This window comes from Lissotriton helveticus, chromosome 7 (assembly GCF_964261635.1).
Source record: "Lissotriton helveticus chromosome 7, aLisHel1.1, whole genome shotgun sequence".
Lineage (NCBI taxonomy): Eukaryota > Metazoa > Chordata > Amphibia > Caudata > Salamandridae > Lissotriton > Lissotriton helveticus.
The window spans coordinates 782,817,952-782,834,168 of NC_136068.1; the positions used below are offsets into that span (position 1 = coordinate 782,817,952).

The 16,217-nt window shown below is 48.4% G+C and overlaps 1 protein-coding gene across 7 annotated transcripts in view; it reads left to right on the plus strand.

Annotated features, from left to right (window-relative positions):
* The window catches only part of LOC144769184 (uncharacterized), a 4,448,662-nt gene that overhangs the window by 1,934,511 nt on the left and 2,497,934 nt on the right, over positions 1-16,217 (plus strand). For all 7 annotated transcript variants that reach the window (XR_013598674.1, XR_013598675.1, XM_078653198.1 and 4 more), the window contains one exon: positions 2,212-2,513. Coding sequence is in view for 5 of the 7 variants with exons in the window: in XM_078653198.1 (XP_078509324.1) it covers positions 2,212-2,513 (302 nt within the window). In the remaining 2 variants the exon portion in view is untranslated. The remainder of the gene's footprint in view (positions 1-2,211; positions 2,514-16,217) is intronic.

Sequence of the window (16,217 nt, forward strand, 5' to 3'; positions counted from 1 at the left end):
TTTAAGATAGGTTGCCTGTCTTCTCCTGCCAGTCAAACGATGTAGGGTGGGTGGGGAGTCGCAGGAAGGGCTTAATGCTGCAATTGGTTATGATTTCGCAATCCTGAGTAAATGGAAGAGTGATGTCTTGGGATGACAGTAGAAAAGAAAGTTGGTTGAAAAATAGTGTGCAGGGTTCTTTAAAGGGGAGAGTAACTGAATTTTGTAGCTGGTTTATGTGATTGTTCATGGATCAGCATGCAATTTATTGGGCTTAGTCAAAGTTTATGATAGGAGAATATATGTGCCTTTCAATTTTATTTTGTTATAGTGGGTGTGTGCAAAGGTGAGATTGGGATAGATAGAGGTTTTCAATCCTTGTTCTTTTACAGGATAAGTTGTCCGTAAGTGTACAAGGGTACTCCTGAAGGGGCAGAAGTTAAACTTCTTCCATGGTTGGGTAAAAAAGTGGTTGGTGGGAAAGTAAACTTGTTACAGCACAACAGATTTTCACATGAGCAAATCTACACATTCATATTTGCTTGTGCGAAAATGCGGTTATCAAATATTTTGCAGGAGTAAGATTTCATGACCTAATTTTGTAAATTCTTGTGAATTCATGAAAGCCGTAAATCTGCATGAATGCAAAGACGTATCTCATGGGTGCACTTTTGTGACTTGCTTTAAGAATTGGCCCCCTATTCAGGTATGGCGTTAATCAGGACATTTGGTTTTTATAACATTTCTCTCTCTCTCTCTGTCTGCTGGCTGGCTTCACTGTGAGTGAAAGTATTTTGCTCTTTAACAAAGAACATATTGGCACGCAAAGTAGTTTTGCTTAGTGCCAGGAACTTGTGGCAATGTCGGTTTTTTAGACCAGAAATATTTTTGCTTTTGCCAGTGTTGGTTATAATGATGAGAGCCTGGCAGCTCCTACAGCAGAAAAGTTTTACAAAAACCATGTCAAAACAAGACACGTATTGCAAGACACATATTGACAAAACCAAAAGGCTGACCACCAACGTCATACCTATTGGGTTTTACAATGCTTGCTTATTTTCATGTTACTATAATTGAGTTGAAGCTAGTTACACTGATTTTCCATTATGAATATTTTGAATATGTGACGTTACAACGCCACATATTGCATCGCGGTAGGTAACAACGCGGACGTTACATCGTCCGCGTTGTTACCACGCATGGCATTACAACGCAAGTCGTTTCTACGACTTGCACTAGATGGCTAAATTGCTATTCCTACTCCAATTTGCGCAACAGCAGGGAATGTGTTGGACTTAAGATCCAACACATTCCCTGGTGTTAACGACTTGTGATGTAATGCCATGCGTGGTAACAACGCGGATGTTACCAACGTGCGTGGCACTGACAGCATTGTTAACGCTGTCTCCCGAATATTTTTGAGAAATACTAGCTTTCATCAAAACATTTTACTAATTGATGCTTCAAAGAAACAGTACCTAAAATGTCACAGTATTTTAGCGAAACGCTTTCTTCCTAGTTGTCTTTTCTTAATGAACTTTTTATTTTCGAAGAAAAGAATCATTAATTTTGCTCACAGGCTTTTTCATATGTTTGCATCTAATCAAAGAGGATGCTGGAACTATAATGCATAGCCTTCTATTGTTAAACTTTGCAAGCATGTGTGCAAATGTTTATACTGGAACCACTGTTAGTGCAGTCTGAACATACATTTCCTACTAGGGCTCACCCTAATAATAAAGGCTTTGTATTAATGAGCCATAAAAAACATGTTCGAAGAGCACTAATATATGGGAACAAATGTTACCTTAACTGCAGACAGTGTCCTTCCCTGACTTGTTCCAAAGACACAATGAATAGTAAAGTGTGTTAGGGGTACAGGAATTCCTCACTCCTGAGCTACATGTGGCACCAGCAAAACAAAAGGACTGTTAAGGTCGAGATAACAGAAGGAGGATTTATCTTTACATTTTGCATGTTTTCACCTGCCACGAGGAGCTCAAACTGGCAATTTGTACTATTAGCAAATCCCTCTCTAATTTGCTCCAAAATTTAAATTGAAGGTTAAACAGCTGGTGAGCAAATTACACCTTACTTGTAATCTTGTTTCAGACACAAACATACATTTGAGTAAAAAATGAGAATATCTTCCCACTTTAATCAAGGCTTAGTATATTTGTTGCAGTTATTTCCATAACACTAATATATTTGTGTTTCTCATTTGTGCTGCAGGAAAGTGACAAGGAAATAACCCACCATGAAAGCAAATCTGAATTCAAAGATGCTCACGTAAACGTAGATAAAGCAGAGAGAAAACCAAAACAAGAGCACATGCTTCCCAAGGAGAGTGCGAGGATTATTTCAAAACTACCACAAAAGGGTAAACCTTTAATCCCTGAAGTAACTGCCCTTATCCCACCTACAAAGGATTTGAATGTTTCCAAGGAATTGCCCAGTGTGGTAATGCCAGTTATCAATCCCAACTCTGGCAGCCTTACTCTTTCAAGCCATTTGTCAAGCATCACCAGTGTAAGGTTAGTGCTAACCTTAAGGATCCTTGTCTCTTTCCCTTCAGAAGGTGTAGTTGTACAAACTATATATGTTGATTTGATTAGAATTACAACCTTCTTGGCATGAAAGCATTTAAATATCTTGAAATTTGCGCGAATTACTTGATGGCAGCTAGAGTGGTTTTAGGAAAAGGCACATTTGATTTTTTTTTTTTTCACAACAAATTTTTTATTTTCATTTGAGTGAAAGCAGAGCAAAAGGCGTGGTTCTCCACAATCAGGAGAGCGCCACCAAACATTGCAGCGTAGTGTACACACATCATAATAAAAACCAAGGAATAGAAGAAGAAATCAAGTAAGGAACCCCCTCCCCAACCCTAGTCCCCCCCAACAACTCCCAATGCCCAACACCCCCACTACCCACCCCTTATCCCACCCTAACCCAATGCACGTGCAGTAGACACTCAGTAACATCGGTCGTAAGGCATGACACCGCAAGGAGGCACTCGGGTACCAATGGCTATAACTCTTCCTCTTGCACCTCCGGGGGATCGAGAAGCAGCCCCCTGTACTCCGCCCATCTTTTCCAGATCTTAAAATGCTTATGTGGGCAGCCCCTCGCCTCAAACACAGGTCGTTCCAATCCCATATAAAAATCCAAACCGGCCTTCCATGCACACAGGGGGGGGGCCCGGACACTCTTCCATGCTCTGGCTAGATCTCGCTTGGCCACTATTAAGCCCAGTAGCAATAAGTGGCGCTTGTAGATGTTCCCACCCACGCCCTCGAGGACATGGAGCAAACCCAACCGGTGGGTGCGCGGGAGGTCCCACCCCAAGACCTCAGACAAGCAATTCCATACACCCCTCCAGAACCCAATCAATCTAGGGCATGTCCACACTGTATGCAGCAGTGTACCCACAGCCGTGCCACACCGCAGACATTCCGACGAGCCAATTAGACCAGCCTTCCAGAGCCTCTCTCGGGTATAATAAGCCCTATGAAGGTACTTGAATTGAATGAGGCGAAGCCGCATCGCTATCGCGGTTCCACGCGGGGACTCCACGGCCTCCCTCCAGTCATCCTCATCTAGGGGGCCTATGTCAGCTTCCCAAGCGGCTTTCAAAGGCAGTAGGGTGGAAGAGCAGTGGGTCACCATCGTCTGATAAATGCGAGAGATCTTCTTGTCACCAAGGTCCCCCATGAATATCTTAGCTTCAATGGGGCTAAACTCAGGGAGCGAATCGAGGTTCGCGACACTGGGCGCGAGTGCGTGCCGGAACTGCAAATATCGAAAGAACTGGGTCTGGGGCATACTGAACTCAGCGCTAAGGTCCTGGAAGGACTTAAGAGTAGTCCCGGACATGACCTGTCCCAACGTCGATATCCCAACTGCATCCCAGCCATCGAACCCGGAGAGAGTCATTAGGCTGGGGAGTTGACCATTATGCCACAACGGTGTCTCTGCAGTCAGCCTACCCCACCAACCCATACGACGTAACGCCTGCCGCCACACAGCGAAGACTACCCTCGTGACGCATGGCAATACCCGCCGCAGCCGAGCCGAGTAGAGCACCGCGTGCAAAGTATGGTCGCCCATCAAAGAGCGCTCCAGGGCGTACGCCGGGTCCCCTCTGTCGCCATACCACCACTCATTGAGTATGAGCAGCTGTGAGGCCTGATAATATGACAACAGATCCGGGGTGGCCAGACCTCCACAATACGTGGAGAGGAAGCACGTCTTCAGGGCCACTCTGGCTGCGCCCCCGGCCCACAGAAAGCGACACAGGGCAGAGTTAACTTGCCGAAACCACTGGGGAGGGATGGGGTGGGGGTAGTTCTGTAACTGGTACAATAGACGGGGAAGAGCCACCATCTTAAATATCGCCGATTTGCCAAAAATGGTTAACGGCATCCGAGACCAAGTTTTAACATCCCCTTGCACTTTATCCCACACAGGCACAATATTACGCTCCCACGTAACACTGGCGGATTCAGAAAGGAACACCCCCAAATACTGCAGACCGTCAGTCGCCTGCCGTATGCCTGACGCCCAGAGGCCCACCTCCGTCCTGCCTCCCAGCACCCAGAGGGTAGACTTGCCTAGACTCAAGCTAAGACCCGAGACCTCTCCAAAAATCCTCATAATTTCCAACACTCGGGGCCCCGAGCGGTCCAAGTCGGTAAGAAAGAAGAGGACGTCGTCCGCATACAAGGCAATCCTATCCATAAGGGTTTCAGACCAAACAAAACCCCGGAGCTGTGCATCTATGCGAACCCAAGACGCTAGAGGCTCCATAGCCAGCGCAAACAAGTACGGGGACAACGGGCACCCCTGACGGGTCCCCCGTCCGATGGAAAATACCTCCGACGTGGCCCCAGCGATCCTAACGGACGCCGTGACATCCGTATAGAGCAGCGAGATGTACGACAGAAGCACCGGGCCCAGGTTGAGGCGAGAAAGAAGCGCGAAAAGGTACGTCCAGCTGACGGAATCAAACGCCTTACGAATGTCTGCTAATAACAAAGCCGCCTCCTCTCCCAGGACTCCCATCGCGTCCACCGCCGCCTGCGCTCGCCGGATGTTGTGCCGCGTCGCCCGATGGGGCATAAAGCCTGCTTGGTCCGGGTGGACTAAGTCCACCATATAGGGGAGTAAGCGATTCGCTAACGCCTTCGCTAGAATCTTGGCTTCTATATTCAGTAACGAGATGGGGCGATACGAGTCATGTCTATCAGGGGGTTTGCCAGGTTTTTGGAAAACCACAATTTCGGCGTGGCACCAGTCAGGTGGCAATCTGCCCCGCTCTCGTGCCGCCTCCAGAGTAGACCGGTAATTGGTCCCAAGGAGAAGCTGGAATTTCTTAAAAAATTCACAGGGGTAGCCATTCGGGCCCGGAGCTTTACCAACATTAAGTTGGCCCAGTGCCTCCCCAAGCTCCTCTGCCGTAAGCGGAGCATCTAGGTCCCATCTGGCCTCGTCAGACACCGCCCGAGGGGGCAGGTCGTCAATAAATTTAGCCACGTCCTCAGCGCTGAGACCATCTTGTGGGGCATATTGTGACCTAAAATAATCGGCGAAACTCGCTGCAAGGTCGGCCGGCTCCGTAATCGTCACCCCATCCTCACCAGTGAGGCCCGGCAGCGTGATCGGCTGGAGACGCTGCTGACACAACCTATGGAGCATGGTACTGGACTTGTCCCCCCACTGGTATATCCTGCTCCGCGTGGCAAGCCACGCCTGTTTAGCCTCGCCCATCAAGTGAGTGGCATAGGACTGCTGCGCCTGGAGAAGCAGCCGCACCGCTACCTCGTCCCCTCCACCCCGACTCCGCTGTTCTAGGTCCTCCACGAGTTTGGCAGCCGCAGTGGTCGACTCCCGACGTTTACGGCGGGCTTCAGCACACCAAGCAATGTCCACCCCCCTTTTAGTGGGTTTCATGGCTTCCCAGACTACTACAACGTCCGTATCCTCTACTAGGTTTTCTCGCCAGTAGTGTGCAACAGCTTCCCGCAGGTGTTGAACATAAGAGGGCTGCTGGAGATGCCACGAGGACATCCTCCACCGGAAAGGTTGCCTCTTCGTAAGAAGGTCAATCGTGCCTGAGACAGGTGAGTGGTCCGAGAGTCCCCTCGGTAGCATCGCAGCGCTGCGTACTCTACTCAGACAGACGGCGGGCATAAACACATAATCCAACCTCGAGAACGAGCCATGCACTGCAGAGACATACGTGTATTCTCGCGCTGTCAGATGCAGATGTCGCCACACATCCACCCATCCTAATCCCTCGACCATAGCCTGCAACCGGGTAGGGGAACTTGTAGAAGGACCAGCAGGCACTCCTCGTCGCCTCTGACGGTCCACATTCACATCCATCACCTCATTCCAATCGCCGCCAATCACCGCCAAGGACTCCGGGATATCATCCCACACCGTAAACAGCCTCTCGGAGAGGGCCCACTGCAGAGGGGGGGGGGGCATACACACTACCAAACACAACCGGTTCCATGCCCACCGTGCCCTTGATGAATATAAAGCGGCCTTGAGGGTCAGCCCACTGCTTCTCATGAACATATGCAACTCTACGATGCACCAGTATAGCAACACCCCTAGAGCCCCTGACAAAACCGGCATGAAAGACCTGATGATATCCAAATCTCTGTAAACTAAGTACCTTGGAGCCCATCATGTGAGTTTCTTGGAGCAGGAGTACGTCAGCAGCCTCCCTCTTCCCCCACCGCAAAACCGCCCCCCTTTTAATGACATCCAGCATCCCCCTGACATTCCATGTGATTATCCGTAGGGACTCCCGGGGGAGTCCGTGAGGCGAGTCAGCCATAGTCAAACGAGGTCCAACATGACGGCCCCCCGTGCCATCGCCACCCACCGTGTATTCCTCCCAGGTCTATAACAAACAGCACGTGCATTCCCCTACCCCTCCCATCCCCAACCCTCCCAGCAACAACAGGAACTACTCTAACACACCCTACAGTTTCAGTCATCACTGTCTCCACATGTCCTACCCCCAACCCCTGCTCCCAACTCCCCCCACCCCAATACCTCATAGAACACTGAAGTACCTGTCGCGGCATGGGCCGCCCGAGCCCAAAACAGAGGGCCCAAGACCAACCATACCAATGGATCCCAACACCCCTTAAAGACTGCAATCCCCACCCTACCCCATACCAACAACCACTGTGTGTGGTGGTCGGAGGCCCTATCTAGTCACTCCCAGACCCCTATCCACCACCACCATTACAGGAAACCATCCCCAAGAACAGGAACAAGCGCTTTAAACATCGCCCACACTCCTCGGAACGAGTCCCAGCCACGGACCCTCCGGCTATTCAAGCGCGCTGCAACAGCGCAGAGACTCCCATACGCTCATGAATTGTCTTCGGAGACGTCGGACACCACAGTATCACCGGTACGAGTCACACTGGCTGAGGCGGATCTCTTCCTCGACCTAGACCTCCGCTGTCTGCCCGTACGGGCCGGTTGGCCCCTCCGCTCCTGCGACGAACCTCCAGGGGCATCAGGATTGAGACCCGGCTGGGCATGGGGCCTGATCTGCACCGATTCGTCAGTCCATCTGAAAACATCCTCAGGAGAGTCAAAGAAATGAGTTCGGGACTGGTAAACAACCCGCAGGCGGGCCGGGTACAGCAGGGAATATTGGATCTTCAATCCACGCAGTTTGGCCTTAGCATCCAAGAATGAGCGACGCTGCTGCTGCAATAACCTGGTGTAGTCAGGGAAGATCATGATCTTTCGATTCTCATAGATGAGCGAGTCTTTGGCCCTCGCCTCGCGTAGGATCACGTCCCGATCGTGATAGTTCAACAGTCTGGCGATTACAGCTCGGGGCCGTTCTCCCTCAGGTGGTCGCTGCGCTAACGCACGATGTGCACGTTCAATCACAAAGCAGGTAGAAAGCGCCCCCACGGGAAGCCAGCTTTCCAGCCATCCGGTTAAAAATTGCTCCATATTGTCCTTTTCGCATCGTTCCGGAAAGCCAACAAAGCGTAGGTTGTTCCTACGTGCGCGGCCTTCCGCATCTTCCACCCGGGTCGCAAGAGCCTTCTGAACTTGTGCCATCGCGGCCATTTTGCGTTTCAAAGTTCCCACCTCATCCTCGACCACCAATATCCTCGACTCCGTCTCGGTGATCCGTTCCACAGCGTTCCGTAGGTCCTGTCGCAGTAGGGTCACGTCTGCACCCACCGCCCCAATCTTTGCGTCCAGCATATCCCTGGACTGGGTGATCGCTGCCATGAGTGCCGCGTTGTCCGGTCCCGCTCCTCCACTCCCACTAGGAGCCCCAGACCCTCCGCTGGGGCCGGTAAACTTGTCTATAGGCCCCTGCTTGGGTGGGCCGCCACCTCCCCTAGTCATAGCTGCGTGAAAATGTAGGGTCCTGTATCCGGAGGCTCCACTGAGGGGGGGGGGGAGAGGGGGGGGTTCTCTACCACCGAAGAGCGGAACTGTCCCCGGCCCCCGAAGAGGAAACGGCCCCCAGCCAGGGGTCGACGGAGCTGGTCTCCGGGCCCCCACCCCCCTGCCACCAACTGCTCCGCAGGGCACACAGCGGATCTCTCCGGAGTCACCGGCCTCACAGGACCTCGGGCGTCCCGACCGCCACACCACCGGCTCCGTCAACGACAGTCCAAGGGAAGTTCAACGTGGCCCACTGGCCGTCCGTGGCAGGGTCCGCACCCCCAATCGTGGTAGGCCCAACCGGTCTCCCCAGAAAGCAGCTCAGCGGCGCCCCCAGACACCTCCTGTATTCCGCGTCGGCTCTGTCCGCAGCCAGCACCGGGAGAGCACAAGAACCCAGGCCCCGGCTGACCTGCAAGGATGCTGTCCACTACTCTCCCCAGGTGCACCAGGCGAGATCCAGGACCGCAGCGAGGCCCATCTGCGTCCAGCCGCTGCTCCCCGGAATCGCCGCCGTGCAGGGTCAGTCCGCCAGCCGAGTGGTCCGCCGGCTCGGCCGGAGCACCCCAGCCACTTCACAGTTGGCGATGTCGGAGGCCCCGAAAATCGAGGCCCCGGTCTTGCTGCCTCAACGCAGGCCTCGTCGCACTCCGGCCCTTTCCACAGGTCGGAGCAGGCACTCACCACAGCCAGAGGGCCCCTCCGGCAGCCTCTCACTCCGCCCGGAAGAAGGATTCCGCCAGTCCCCGGGGGACGGACCTATGCAGGGTGGCACTGCGACTCCCCGGCTGGGGAGCGCGAAACTCGAGGTCCCGGTTCCTCCCGGGGGACAAGGCCGGAAACTGCCGCCACGGTCTGCAGCTCCACCAGCGATCTGGGAGCACCATAGAACACACCGGGCGATACCTCCTGCCCTCCGAATAGCTCACCGGCCGTTTGGGGATTGAAACGGGTCTGGGAGCCAGGATTTGCAGTCGGATAAAGTACGGGCCGGCGGGAGCTTTAGCAAGCTGCTACCACCATCTTCGCCCGCGTAGCCACGCCCCCCACATTTGATTTTTTAAACGTGCATTTTACCTTAAATAATCATTTATTAAAATAATTATTTGCTAACAATTTTAGTTTGATATTAATTATTTTATTTTGACGTAGACTCAAGTTCCAGTTGACCGTTATGTGACTTGGAATAACTGTCATTTTTTATTTCGAACTCTGAGTCAATGACATGACTTTGATTTGTCATTAATTATAATCGTACGTTTTTGTCATACGTATTTTTTTTTCACTAGACAACGTGCATACTATGTAGCATCCCTTTCATCCCCCAATATGTAAAATAGAAATATACTTAGTTTGGTATTGCCCTTCCTGTACCTTTTGTACGTCCGAGATGCTTTCATTAAGTATTTTTGTATTCTCACTGACCCAAAAAGAGCTCTATGCTACAAAAGATCAACACTATACAGTACTCTACTGATAATAAACGAAGGGCTACTTCTCCAGGTTTATACTAGCATCTGGATCTCAGCGTTGACGTACTGCCTTACATAAAATCATGTTGCTTTAAATTGTCTTTGAAGGGATATCCCCGTACTCCATAATTGATCAGGAGAGTAGTTTTACTACTTAAAAGGAAACTCAGACAAATTGTCAAGGTTCTCATTTGAAAAATATTTTAGAATAGAGAAACTGCATATTCGACAAAGGCTGCTACAAGACGTATCTGATAGTGACTTCTAGCCTTACATTCCTTATCTTTGAATTTCCCCAGGTGTCAGGCTAGATCCAGAAGATTTTTCATGAGAAGTACCCTGCGCACCGATAGGTGGTGTTGATCAGCTACTCGTAGCAGCGACCACCCATAGGCACCACCCAGGCGTGCTGATGGCAGTTCTTTTCTTTCCGTGTCAGCCAGCGCTGATCTGGAAAAAAGCTACCCCTCTGTCATTTTTGACAGACTTTTTCAAAACATTTTGAGGTATCACCGCCTGGTGTGTTGAGGATGTCATCTTTTAAGACAGGTTTTAAGCCTTGCAGCGCCTGTCAGAGGCCGATATGGGTGGAGGACCTGCACCTTATCTGTCTGTGGTCCCTGAAGCACGACCACAACACCAAGTCATGTCCCGATTACCGTGCCATGATCCCGAAGGCTTTGGTGGAGCAGTCCCTGAAGCTGCTAGTGCCCCGGCATGCAACTCCATGGAAATCCAGATCCCAGTCAATGGGAGGTCCCGGGATTGTTCACGGAGCCAGAAGTCTTCTTTGCCCCATTCAAAGTCCTCGGGACACTCAGGTAAAAGGCACAAGAAAAAAGAAAAAAGCTTAAGCTCTCTTTGACTTCTCCTCATTCGGCCACCAATGAGGAAAGGGAGAATCAGCACTTGTATTATGCCCATTTTGATCCCCACCTCCAATGCAGAGCTGGATGGGTATCGTCTGACACTGACTCCGACAGGAACCGTGCTTCCTGGATCAGAGCCTTAGCCTTCTTCCCATGGGCTTTGACTGAGGAAGGAACGGGAGAAGTCACTGGACCTTGAAGAATATGGACTGGAGTGAGGAACCGGGTGATGCAAGTTGACTGAATACTTCTATAGATACTGGTATAATTTCTTACCCTCCCATGGCTATGGAGGAGGGTGACTAGTATGCAATGGTGGTGGAGAGGGCGGCTGAGATCCTTGACCTTTAGTTGCCCTCTCTGGCAGTCAAGACCTACATCTTGACAGAGGTGCTCCAATCGGGAGTGTCCTCACACAACCCCTACTCCTGTGCAATTATGACTTCACTGATGTCCTGTTGGGGGTCCAATCCCAACGTAGGGGCTCCTGTGAATAGGACGATTGCCCGCCGCCATCGCCCCACACCAGGGGACCCAAACTTCCTCACCCAACAACCTACACCAAAGAGCTTGGTAGACCAAGCCTCGACTTCCCGGGTGCATTCCCTACCACTCTTCCAGACAAGGAATCCAAAAGGCTAGACTATTTGGGGAAGAAAATGTTTTCTTCTGCCAGCTTAGCATTGCAGTCTGTGAACACTGCATGCCTCTTGGGCCATTACTCCCACACCCTGTCCTCCAAACCACCGTATTTCACTATACACACTGACAAAGTGGTGCTTCACACAAGGGTCTCCTTTCTGCCAAAAGCGGTCATACCATTCTATGTAGGACAGTCCATCACCCTACCTTCCTTCTAGGTTTCTCCATATCCTTTTGAAGTAGAGGAGCGACTCCACCATGTGTACCCAAAAACAGCATTGCTGTTCTACCTTGACAGCATTCTGGTGGATAATGGGCATTACTAGTGCGGGAAGTTGATGTATAAAAAGCTAACCTTTTGTCTGGAACAATAGACAGGGGTATAAGGATGCGAGCATGGCTATTATTTGTCAAAGCTATGCGCTGTCCAGTATAGTAACTGGTGTGATCTTGTATCATTGTGATTCTGTGTCTTTTAGAGCTTATCCGGGAGATCACAGTGACAAATTGCCGATTTCGACCGTTCTATTGCGTGGGACCAGGCTTGGCCCACACACAGTCCTGTTATTTATGATCTCTACATTTATGGTCAGTATTTGTATTAGTTGTTTAGCTGACATCTACACAATTCTATGGACGTGCTCACTTTTTTCGGATTCTTGGGTCTATGTTATTTTCCTCTCTCGCTCTTTCCTACTGTACAGTATTGATTCTGCTTATCACACCATGCATTTCGTGATTCTACTTGGGCAATCTGGGTCCTTTGGCTTTCTGTGTTTTTTGCACAGATCTTATGTGAATATGTGTACACCCACACACAGGCATTGCTCTGATTAGTATGTGATAATGTCATATGTGTCGCTATGTGGTTTATCTTTATGTGTAAATTTGTTCACGTGTACATATCGGTATTGTCTACTAATATATTTTGTATAATAGTACATGTGTAAAAAAAAAAATATATATATATATATATATGTGTATATATATATATATATATATATATATATATATATATATATATATATGTTGTCCTTTTTTAAATGTATGTATTGTATATAGTACATGTTTTGACATTCCAGCCTTGAAAAAGTCTTTGGAAAAAGATGAAACACTTGTCGGCAAGTCGTGTGCTGGAAGTTTTTTTAGGAAAGAATATTTTTGAAATACAATAAAGGCTACTGAACAGCAAGAAGACTGATCTTTCTTGATTCCCCACCTGCGACTATTTGTTGAATTGTCTCTTATTGTAGTAAAGGGGGTTACTCATACCCACAAATGAGATATCCATAAATAAGACTGAATATTGATAAGTGGTGTGCTGCAAAAGCCCTAGTTTCTTTCGCTATGTTGGATGCACATCTAGGTGTGCTTACAACACCGTTAGGTAGTAGGTGTTTAGGGCAAATTTAGCACCCGTGTAGATACACACAGTAGGATATTTGTATTTTTCACTCTTTTTTATATTCTCATTTCTGATTGCCTAGCGAATGTGCGGACATTTCCCTGTAAGGGAACACTACAACCTGTTTGTTTTTTGCTAAGCATTCTGGTGGATGACCAAATCTTTGTGGGGTATGTTGGTGTGAAGAAAGGTCGGGTGTTACAGAAGCAAATCGTCTCTTGTTGGGTTGTGCTTTGTGTCAAAATCTGCTACCCTTTGGCCAAGAAGCAGATTTCTGAAGTTCTGCGATCTCATTCCACAAAAGTAACTGACGTCAGCACACCTGGGTGGTGCCTATATAGGTACAGAGGACGTCACTTCTGATGCAGGATGATGCCATGCAGAGCCAATCAATGCCACCTACCAGCGCGCAGGGGTACTGCTCACAAATAATCTTCTGGATACTGTCTGTTGCCTGTGGAAATTCGAAGGTAAGGAATCTGAAGCTAGATATAGTCTCTACCAGATAAGGTGTTACCGAAGGTAAGTAATTTGTTCTCCTTGCATGTTACGTAAGGTTACCAATCCGTTGTGGCTGCAGAATTATATGGTGAGCCAGTGAAACTCCTGCAGTCCACTATTGATCTGAAATTATATGTTGAGACAGTGATATCCTTCCACCAAAGTCTATGGCATCTTGTCAACACAAGGAATGGAAAAATACAGACTGCAAAAATATTTATCAATATATAGTCTGTCAAAATGTCAACCAATCATAAATATTTGATACGGATCTTGCCCCAGTCCTTTCCAATTGCTCACCTCTCTCAAGGGTCTACTGTAGTACCACATGGTCAAGCCTACCTAGGGATGGAGAATATGGCAGCTGAGGTGGATGAAACAATTTTAAGAGCGACATTGCCCACCAAGCAAGAAGAGAGCTCTGGGAAAAGACTCCAGACACCGTAAGAAGGCAGCTTCTGGATGCACTTACAAGGGAGCTGACAGCCCAAGAACTCTTCCTGATCAGAACATAGCCCTGTACTCAAGATGATGAGCTTTTAGAAAAAGACAGTATCATTGAAGAGTCCAATTTCAAAATAACACCCATGCCTGTGGAATGTTTCTTCTCATATTCCAAATAAGTATGAGGCCATAGTATTGAAGTCTCCTGACAGTACTGTGATAGGGTGCTTCAGCTGAAAGCACTGCCAGTGCTGCTATTAAACCCCATCATAGGCAGGGTGGCCAACTGGGGAGGGGAGTCGTGGTATCTCTCACCCTATCTTTGTTTTTCCTTTTGTGGTGATTAGTTTGACGATTACAGGTCCCAGACCACTAGGAGTGAACTTGAAAGTATTCCCAGATAAATGGTGACCTACTTAAAGTCCTCTAAGTGGCAATAAGCCCCTCCCAGTGACTTCATCACAGCAGTGAGCATCCATTTAGTCGACGGGCTAACAAAGAAGCTTTGAGCTTTCCCCGAGCTAGTGATGGCAGCACTGAGTGGATGATCAGCAAGAATTCTACTGAGAAGCACAGAGCGCCATCACAGTCCCACAGAGATAAAAGCATTGAAAAGATTAGAGCATAGGGCCTAAATGAATATTTAAGCCTAGGCTGCAGATGGGCCTGGTGAAGATAACACATTAGCCAAACAGTCCTGAATGTCAATGGCAAAGCAAAAACAGGAGAGGACCTGGTTTGGCAGTTTGGGCTGGACTGCTTCCATGAGGCACAGGGTCAAGACTGATTTGCATATGGCCAGGTCTAAACTGGGGTGGCATGGTGAACAAAAGAATGATGGATTTAGCCCAGATCTCTTGACTGGAGGTGAATGTTTTGATTTGTTCTGCATTCTGTCCATCAATTGTGTGTCTTTTCCTATCTTCATGTCAGCCATCTAGGAGGTATTAAAGAAGGAATTACATAGAGTCTGTCAATATGGGAATTAGTCTTGCAAGAATAATAAGAAAGAATAAAAGGAATGCCTAGTTCAAATGGAGAATCCAGTAGGGTCCAAGCATAGTCCAATGTGAATTCACAATTCAAAGCCTAACAAAAAAAATATATAAGTTAAAATATGTATATATTACCTACTGGCGGTCGCCAGTAGGTATATATAGTTAGGATTTTTTCTCTATGGGTTTTTTGAAAATTCTATGTCTAATAACTTTGGCGTTTGTGGACGGAATTGGCTGAAATTTTCAGGAAAATGGCACATTTTGTTTCTGAGCAGCCCTTGAAAATTTGGGGGGGGTTCGTCAAGGGGGGGCCGAGAAAAAAGGGGGGTCCCAAAACGTGTTTTTAACATTGAGTTTTCCATAGGGCGGTTGGCCTCACTTTTAGCCCGAACGGCTGAATGGATTTGCACGAAACTTGGCAAAATTGTAGGGACTGGTAGCCCGATGTGCCTTTTGTAGGTCTCAATATATGTGCTCCAGTGGATTTTGAGAAATTAACGTTTAAAAAAAGATATATATCTGTAACAGCGGACCGGTTAGCGCTCTGGTTCGCGGACTTTTCGCGCAACGGAGCTTTGTGAAGCGAAGCTGATTGGTTCTCCGGCGTCTGTCAACATTCCAAACAGTCCGTAGCGGCCGCCATCTTGTCTCTCGGTAGGATCGAGAGACAAGAGGAGGTCAAAACAAAGGGGGAAATAACTATAAGGGGGCATAGTAGATCCTCGCTGACCCCCTAGGTTTGATGTGGAGGTTTTAAAAGGGCCCCGCGGGGCAAAAAAAAATAATAAAAATAATAATTGAACGGCTGAATGGATTTGCACGAAACTTGGCAAAATATTAGGGACTGGTAGCCCGATGTGCCTTTGCTAGGTCTCAATATATGTGCTCCAGTGGATTTTGAGAAATTAACGTTCAAAAAAAGATATATATCTGTAACAGCGCTCCGCTTCGCGTAACGGAGGTTTGCGAAGCTGATTGGTCATTCTGTCACTGGGCTATAGTTGGGCTACATCTGGCTGATATTTGGGCTACATTTGTTTTTTTGTGTGTCTGGCGGCCATCTTTGGGCTACATTGGGCTACATTGGGCTTCATTGGGCTACATTCGGCTAATTAGCAAATAGCTCATCGCAAACTAGGAATGGTAAAGAATCGCTATTTATTCCTTAAAGTTCGCTATTTAGGAAATGCAAATAACTTTGATGATACATATGGCGGTTCATCTCTAACAAGATAAGAAGCATAGGGATAGATTTATGATGACTGGCGCATCACCAGGGATGTGTTAGTCATTCTGTGCCGCTGTTCCGTCACCTATGGTGTGCTGCATTTACAATGCGGCGCATCACGGGGCAAAAACAGCACAGATGCGTGATGTATCTGTGCCGTAAAGGTGGCGCATTGCTGGAGTTGTATCGCAAGTGTGATGAAGCTCCAGCAAGGGTCGGGGGTGCCCCTGT